This window comes from Chrysochloris asiatica, unplaced genomic scaffold, assembly GCF_000296735.1.
Source record: "Chrysochloris asiatica unplaced genomic scaffold, ChrAsi1.0 scaffold00054, whole genome shotgun sequence".
NCBI classification, from domain to species: Eukaryota; Metazoa; Chordata; class Mammalia; order Afrosoricida; family Chrysochloridae; genus Chrysochloris; species Chrysochloris asiatica.
In genome coordinates, this window is record NW_006408572.1 from 12,568,279 (window position 1) to 12,576,450 (window position 8,172).

General features: G+C 39.3%; 1 protein-coding gene across 1 annotated transcript in view; it reads right to left on the reverse strand.

The window, feature by feature from the left end:
• Nucleotides 1-7,339, reverse strand: part of MYH4 (myosin, heavy chain 4, skeletal muscle) — a 33,239-nt gene extending 25,900 nt beyond the window's left edge. Inside the window, exons 1-11 of the mRNA XM_006863427.1 lie at nt 7,305-7,339; nt 7,091-7,205; nt 6,607-6,699; nt 6,394-6,457; nt 6,146-6,244; nt 5,921-6,024; nt 4,099-4,237; nt 3,430-3,548; nt 3,179-3,328; nt 2,897-3,067; nt 916-1,225 (exon numbers count right to left, since the gene is read on the reverse strand). Coding sequence (XP_006863489.1) covers nt 916-1,225; nt 2,897-3,067; nt 3,179-3,328; nt 3,430-3,548; nt 4,099-4,237; nt 5,921-6,024; nt 6,146-6,173 — 1,021 coding nt within the window. The 5' untranslated portion in view covers nt 6,174-6,244; nt 6,394-6,457; nt 6,607-6,699; nt 7,091-7,205; nt 7,305-7,339. The remainder of the gene's footprint in view (nt 1-915; nt 1,226-2,896; nt 3,068-3,178; nt 3,329-3,429; nt 3,549-4,098; nt 4,238-5,920; nt 6,025-6,145; nt 6,245-6,393; nt 6,458-6,606; nt 6,700-7,090; nt 7,206-7,304) is intronic.
• Nucleotides 7,340-8,172: the final 833 nt, after the last annotated feature.

Sequence of the window (8,172 nt, forward strand, 5' to 3'; positions counted from 1 at the left end):
AAAAAAAAAAAAAAAAAAGTCTACCTTGAGCATTATACTCTTGTAGGATCAAATAGACAACAGTTTGAAAATTGAGTGAGTTTATGTTAACGAGGGAGGAACAACCCAGCAAAGGAGGATGAGAAAGTTGCACAACTCAAAGATTGTCATCAGTGTCATTCAATTACACTTGTAGATACTGTTGGGTCCATGTATGTTTTACTGTGTGTGTTCTCAACAGCAAAACAAATAAAACTTAGGTGGAAAAATAAGAGAGAAAATATAAGCGTCTGATGACATTATCAGCATTTGTGGCGGGGATGGGGATGAAAAGGACAAGTGTGTGTATATGGAGAGGGCATGGAGAGGCCCTTCCCCAAATCAGTAAAGCCTTTTCCCTGAAGGAAGTTCCCGGGGGATAGAACTATAATGAATGCCTCCATGGTGCATAACCCCTCAAAGAACAGGCAAAGTTGTGTGTTAGGGTCCAGGTGGATAAGTGTCTGCATTTCTTAGGTTGCTTGTGCTTCCCGATGTCACTTGCACTCTTGGTCTACTTTAGAGAACAAAACTTTCAGTTCCTCTACCACGAGTTCCCGGATACAGGACTTCTTCATCTTCAACTTAGCCAGACGCTTGAAGGAACAAACACTATTAAAGTGGTAGAAATGAGTTACACGGTCCTGAGCAAGTGTCTCCTTTCTCACTGGTGAAATAAGGCTAGGATACTAAATGATCCATAGGATCAATTTTGCTGTGAAAATTTGTGATTTTAGGACTTTGCCACACTTGTTAACTACAATTTCTTTCATTTGTATTGGTAAGTATTTTAATTGTTATGTTTTTCTATAACTACATTTGGTCTCTGAAAAACATTACATTTCTTATTATGTGTGTGAATCTTGGAACAAACTTATCGATGCTATTAAATATTACCTGCTTCAGCAGTCTGTGTCCCAGAGAAGAGGTAAGCCAGAGTTTTCATGGAAGACTTCTGGTATAGCCCGACCACAGTCTCATTCAGAGGGTCCTTGTTCTTGTCAAGCCAGCCAGCAATGTTGTAGTCCACTGTGCCCGCGTAGTGCACCAGTGAGAAGTGGGCCTCAGCCTTGCCTTTGGCGGGCTTGGGCTTCTGGAAGTTATTAGACTTTCCAAGATGTTGTTCATACAGCTTATTCTTGAAGGAAGTGTCAGTGGCCTTGGGGAACATGCATTCCTCTTCCAGGATGGAGAAGATGCCCATGGGCTACAAGGAGGGAGAAAGGGATAATTATGAAACACCTCCCTCCCCCACAAAAATGTTTCTCTCTAATAGATTGTACATTTGGTGAAACCGGAAAATATAGTGTTTGAAAAAATTTGGAATGATGAGAAATTAAATAGGCATTTTATTGCTTCTGCTACTGAAATGCGAAACAATCATGTATCAAGGACATCTGGGAAATATGTGTACTAGAAAGACTCAGTTTAAAAAGAGAGAGAGAGAGAGAAAGAACTCCATCTGTGCCATTTGGCCAGCTTTATGTGCAAAGTGTAAAATTAAATTCCAGAAGTATCATTGCAAAGCTGAATTCCTTATTCCGTAAATGTATATGTCTGAAACACTTTCTTTCCTACTGACATAGTAATTTCCTTCACCTCAAATTCAGACACAAAAAGAGTATGAAGAGAAGAAAAATTGTGTATAATGACGAAAAATGATCCATTCCCAGGGGAAGACTGTGTCTGATGTCGTATCATTAAAACTTCTTGTGCTATGCTTCCATCACTGTGGAGTTAAGTGATGATAATTAGGTTTGCCACTTTGCTTTCTAAGCAGATTGACTCTTTTCTGTAGTGAATTTGATAGGAAAGATTGAAATAAATTCATTCTTAGTCACAAATTATCTTCCACAAACTATTTTGATGATCCAGAAAATGAAATACTACAGAGAATACATGCATTCCTTTACTGAACACTGTACAGGTTTCATGAATAGTAGAGAGATTCTATCAGTAAATTAAAATATCTTTTCCCAAGTTGGGCAGACCTAGTCTGCTTTTACACTCATATCTTTCACACTTTTGTGAATTTTGACCTAAGAATTTAAAGTTTTCCTAGATGGTCATATATTTGCTTCTCCTTCTCACTACTTAGGGTAAGGATCGCACATAATTCAATACTTGATTTGTAGCAATAGGTATAAGATGAGCTCTCAATACAGTTTTGAAAATGTCAATGATTGCTTGATGAGTATGAACATTTCCATATTTGATATAACTATTGCTCTGTTGTTGTTGTTGTTGTTAATATTCCGTGGAGTCTGTTCCGACTCATAGTGACCCTGTACAGATAATAGGAAATCCAGGGCTCATTTTCCAGGTTAAGGTCATAGAGAGATGTGGTACTAATCTAGTTGTCATGAACAGAGAAAAAAGGGCTAACTTACCAACCTTTGACACATCTTGATACATATGAAGGATGGTATATGCACAATACCCCAGCATAGGGTTAATTAGAATACGAGAGGACTAGCTATAGTTTCAGCTCATTTTTTCATTGCAAGAAATTATGTGAAAGTAAAAGTGAAAGAAATGAAGTTATTAGAAGGATAACTGAATCAGTGTGTGTGTGTGTACAAACACTTTTTCTACATACTACTGTGTGGCACTGTGGGTTAATGCATTGGCCTGAGAGGTCGGTTTGAACTGCAAGTTCAGCAGTTCAAGCTCACCAGCCACTCCTTGGAAATCCTACACAGGGTCTCTATGGGTTGCAATCAACTCGACAGTTTTTAACAAAACAACAACTGAACTTTATTGTAGCAGATCATTAGATACCACTGTTCTGAAACTTGTTCTTTGAGATTTGGGATTAAAGTTTAGGGAGGTGGACAATTTGGTTTTCGTGTTTTCAAGGCTTCAACATTATACACACCTTCTCGATGAGTTCAATGCAGGCCGCCAGGTCCATCCCGAAGTCGATGAACTCCCACTCGATGCCCTCCTTCTTGTACTCCTCTTGCTCCAGCACGAACATGTGGTGGTTGAAGAACTGTTGCAGTTTCTCATTGGTGAAGTTGATGCACAGCTGCTCCAAGCTGTTGTACTAGATGTTTAAGATACCAAAGAGTTTGAGTGAAAACCCAGTGGGAGTGCAGCCAAGCAGACACAAAGGAGAAGAGCTTTTTTCAGCCAGTTGTTTACCCAAACAACTCACATCAAAGATCTCAAAGCCAGCAATGTCCAAGACCCCGATGAAGTACTGTCTGGGCTGCTTAGTGTCCAGCTGCTGGTTGATGCGGGTGACCATCCACAGGAACATCTTCTCATAGATGGACTTGGCCAGGGCGCCCACTGAGTTGGTCACCTTCATGAAAAGTAATAGGTTAGTTTTTTCAGTTGGAAACAGTGATGAATCCTTTAGTCTCCCATAGTTCAAATTAATCAAGAGGCTTAAATCATGTTTACCTGTTGCACAGTCTGGCCTTTAGTGACATACTCATTGCCAACCTTCACCCTGGGGTAGCAGAGGGCTTTGAGCAGGTCAGCAGAGTTGAGACTTGTCAGATAGGCAGTTTTGTCAGCAACTGCATGAACAAAGTGAGAGTGGTGCTTGTACAACTTGAAGTGTGAATGATGATGACAAAGAAAACAGTTTCTCAAAGAGCAATCTCTGCAAGTACGATAAAAATCTGCTCATTTATTCATTATTGCCTTAACAGTCTTACCACTGTACATACTAACTTCAGTCATTTTTCACAATGATAACTTGGAGCTTAGGGAAAAGATGTTCTGTGTAATATTTAAAAAATAGCTAAAATAGTCCAAAGATAGAAAGAGCTATAGAAACCCTAGCCTAAAGGAGGATAATTTGCTCACTGATGATTCATTCTTTTTATTTTTTTACTTGGATTTAAAATATTTTCATCAAATAGTAGCTATAGCTTACAAGAATTCAATGAAGTATTGAATGGGCAGATACCACATTTCCACAAATCTGCTTGCTCAGTCTTGTAAAGCATCAGCCAGCGTGGCATTTATTTCTCATAAGATTATTTCCCCCCTTATTAGATAGGTCAAGGAAAGCAAAACACGGAGGAACTGATGGTGTTAGAAGGTATCAACAGAGGGTGGTACCTTCAGTGCCATCTGGCTCGGCTTGCTCTTCCCTTTGCTTTTGCTTGAATTTCATGTTTCCATAATGCATCACGGCCCCTGTGAGCTTGTAGATGGCTACCTTTTCATCAGCGCTGAAGCCCAGGATGTCTATAGCACTCTGTTGAAAGAGTTGAAATGAGCTCACTTCACAGTTAATCACCACAGTTGACACCTTCAGCGCACAGAGACTGCTCCTCTTGTTTCCTTATCATGCCATGCCGCCATGCCACCATGCAGCTTTCAAAAAGGCACTCAAGTTCCTGACCCTTTTGATCCACATAGCAACTTTGAGAGTTATGTGTTAGTCCTCCCATTTGAATCTGTGGCTAGTGGATATGCTATGGGAGTTTTCCGCACTATCTCAGCCAGGACTCAGAGCCAGGGCTTTTGATGCCGAGACCAGTGCTTTTCCCATTTCTCCACATTGGTCTGGTCTTCCTTCCCAGACACGCACTGCTTATCGTGTCTTGTTTTTCCTCTTGTCTTTCTCCATCTCATAAATCTCTGTTTGTTCCTCCTTCTTATAATTTGCCTAGTCTAAGGCATAGTCTGGAGTCCTGGTATGGGCGAATGTGCTGGACTGCAAAGTCACTTTGAACCACAAGGTTGGCAGTTCAAGCTCACCAGCTGCTCCTTGGAAACAGGGCTTCTATGGTGTCAGAACCAATTCAACGGCACTTACCAACAACAGTGCATAGTCTGTGCCTGCCTTCCCACCCTAATAGACATAAAGAATGCAGTTGAAAAGAGGTTGTAAGAACAGAAAGGGCCTTGAGTATTTCTCCAGATGTCTCTGCTATCAGGCCACGGCTTAGCAGACCATGAACTGCTGGTAGTGGATTTTACCTGGTCTTTAATCATGCATGCAAGAGACATTGGTGACATGGCTTTCTCTTTTTATTCAAATGTTTTTATTGCCTGTGTAAAGCTTTGACAGTCTTATATTATTGAGACAGGCATGGGAGAAAGTTAAGTATTTTTATTTACCACTCTTATAAACTAAGCCTCTTTCCCCAGATTATTGCTTTTCAGTTCCAGCTCACTCGCTATACCTATTAGAGAACCTAGACATCATGACAGAAGCCACAGAACAAGATGACTACATTTCTGTGTAGCGTCCCAGAGTAGTGAGTATTGCACATACAAACATAAGACGTTATAGAGAGTAAAAGCTGGTATTGATAAAGACATGCAAATAGTTTCTTGACTTCTTGAAAATAATATAAAAAACATTTTATAAGCAACTTTCAACATCTTGCTATAAAGAAACTGTGGAAATTTCTGTATCCTATTATAAAAAATTATTGTAACTTTGCTCCAGATTTTCAGTTCTGGAGTGTGGCATAAATTAACAAAAACATCAATATTGCAGACAAAAATTAACCAAAAATGATAAGAAAAAAAATAGCTAAGGAATGCCAAAGACTTACATTTTATTACAGGTGTTTTAAGATTTCTAACATGTGTGAGGAGTATTGATTATAGCACCATAGAGTAGGCACTTGACCTCAAGATTGGTTTGAACCGCATGGTTGGTGGTTAAAACTCACCAGCTGCTCCTCCAAAACTCTATACAGAGTTGCTATGAGTTGGAACTGACTCGATGACACTTAACAACAACAACAAGATGTGTGAAGACATTGAAATGCCCTGCAGTTTTATTCCAGGGATAAGAAATCTTGAATGGTAGTTTTCCCTATTTGTAGTTTCTTTCTTTGCTCATCTGTCCTGTCAAATAGAAGAAGAGTGTTGTATACTAGAAAACATATTGGCTTTTTCCATTTTTGTACATATGACTTACGTCTGTGGCCATCAACTCTTCCTGGTCATCAATACTGGGCACTGTAATTTCACCTTGGCTGACAAATGCAAAGTCATATGGGTTGGTGCTTATCAGAAGCATTTCTGAACACATGGAAAAGAATATATAGAAGAGTCACTTTGACCATCAAAAAACATTTTGGAGGGATTTATTAGAAAGGCTGTTACTACTCCTTAGTAGAACCAAATCAAAGATGCTTCTCACCAATAAGCTCTGGTTTCTTGTTGGACATGATTTGATAAAATATATGGTAGCTTCTTTCAGCCTTTAGCTGGAAAGTAACTCGAGACTTCTCTAGGAGATCTGGAAAGGCAGATTAAGCATAATTAAAAGAAAAGGCCATAGTGAAAAATTAAATGCTTGAAAAGTTAACACAACATAGATAAGAACAAGATTTTCCCATCTGTGCCTCAAAGCAAAGGATTCCTAGTCACTAATGTTTGTTAACTTACATGTTTCAATATCTGCAGAAGCGAGTTTGCCTGTGGCACCAAAGTGGATCCTGATGAATTTACCCTATAAAAGACAAAGACCTTATTGTACATATTAAAAGGCAGGAAATACTTCTTTAGCTATGGACCAAATAGATGGGAGAGGTATTGCTATCCTATGTACAGGCATGCCAGTTCTGATTTGCACACAAGAAGGGAAAGCAAGAAACTTACAAAGCGTGAGGAGTTGTCATTCCTCACGGTCTTGGCGTTGCCAAAAGCCTCCAGTAGGGGGTTGGCACTGATGATTTGATCTTCAAGCGTCCCCTTAAGAGAAATGAAAAGACTTGTTAGAAAAGATGAGTTGCTGTCTGCTACCATCACTCTCATTTATCTTCTTCTCTTCCCCTTTTCAATATTGTTTTAACTTTGGGGTAAGACTTTCTAAAGTAAGTGAGAAAGAGGACAAATTGAAGCCAGTGACATGGTCTTGATTTCTGTGTCTTTCAGGCCAACTTTTTGTTCCTAATAAATGGTTGTGAGAACTTTCACTAATTAAACTTGTTCTATCCATCTCTTTATCACTAACCCTTCCAAGAACCATTTTCTGAATTCTAGCATCCCATGCAATTGGTTTTAATAGTTCTGAAATCCCATGTCCAAGTTTTTTAAAAAATCTATAATTCCTTCCATCCTCACATTAAAGTCTTCTTTCTACCTGTATTTTGCCAGAAGTAGCTTCCTCCTTTTTCTTCTCTCCAGTGACTGCAATTGTTGCAAAGTACTGGATGACACGTTTCGTGTTCACAGTCTTCCCTGCACCGGATTCTCCTCTGTCAAGTACAAACGTAAGAAAAGATAAGAATTGAAAACAGTGGTAACCACTACAGTGATCAAAACTCAAGAGAAACCAAGGCAAGAAATCTACATACGTGATTAGGATTGACTGGTTCTCACGATCTGTGAAAAGAAACCAAATTTGAAGCTTACAAACGTAATTAACACATAGACTAAAACAGTCCTTGTCAAAATGGAATTGCAAGATAATGAAATTTTTCCATGAACTTTCTGAAGCTCCCTCATACTTTATCAATGTGTGCTTTCCTTTTAAAGTAACCAGTGGAAGAGGTGCCAATTAATCATGGCATTACACTCCTATCAACTTTGATGTGATCGAATATGTAAATGCATTATTTAATCATTTTATCCATGAGGATAATCTATCAATATTAGCTAAATCACAGTTTCATGTTCCCTTCAGTCACTGGGTTGATACTTCAAAATCCTGCTGTGCTATCCATTCCAGTTCAATACTTCTTAGGGTGTTTGTGTTTACTTGTCACTGTGAGATGTCAAAGCTTATCTTAGGTACATAGATGATGCCATTTTAAGTGTAATTGGCATGCTCTGGTAGCGTAGTGGTTACAAATCGGGCTGTCAACCTCACGTTCAGCAGTTCAAAACTACCAGTGACTCCACGGGAGAAAGATGAGGCGTTCTGCTCCCATAAAGATTTACATCCTCAGAAACCCTGTGCAGGGTCGCTATGAGTCAGAAACAACTCCACGGCATATAACAACAAGCATGCATATTCAAGTATAATTGATGCCTAAATTTAGTTAGTTTTAAGATGGAATTGACCTCTGGATAGAACTATAGAGTCCTGGTGTGATGCTGTGGGTTAATGCACTAGACTGCAAAGTTGGTTTGAACTGTAAGGTCGGTGGTTCAAGCTCACCAGCCACTCCTAGGAAACCTTATACAGGGTTGCTATGGGTCAGAACCCACTCAATGGCACTT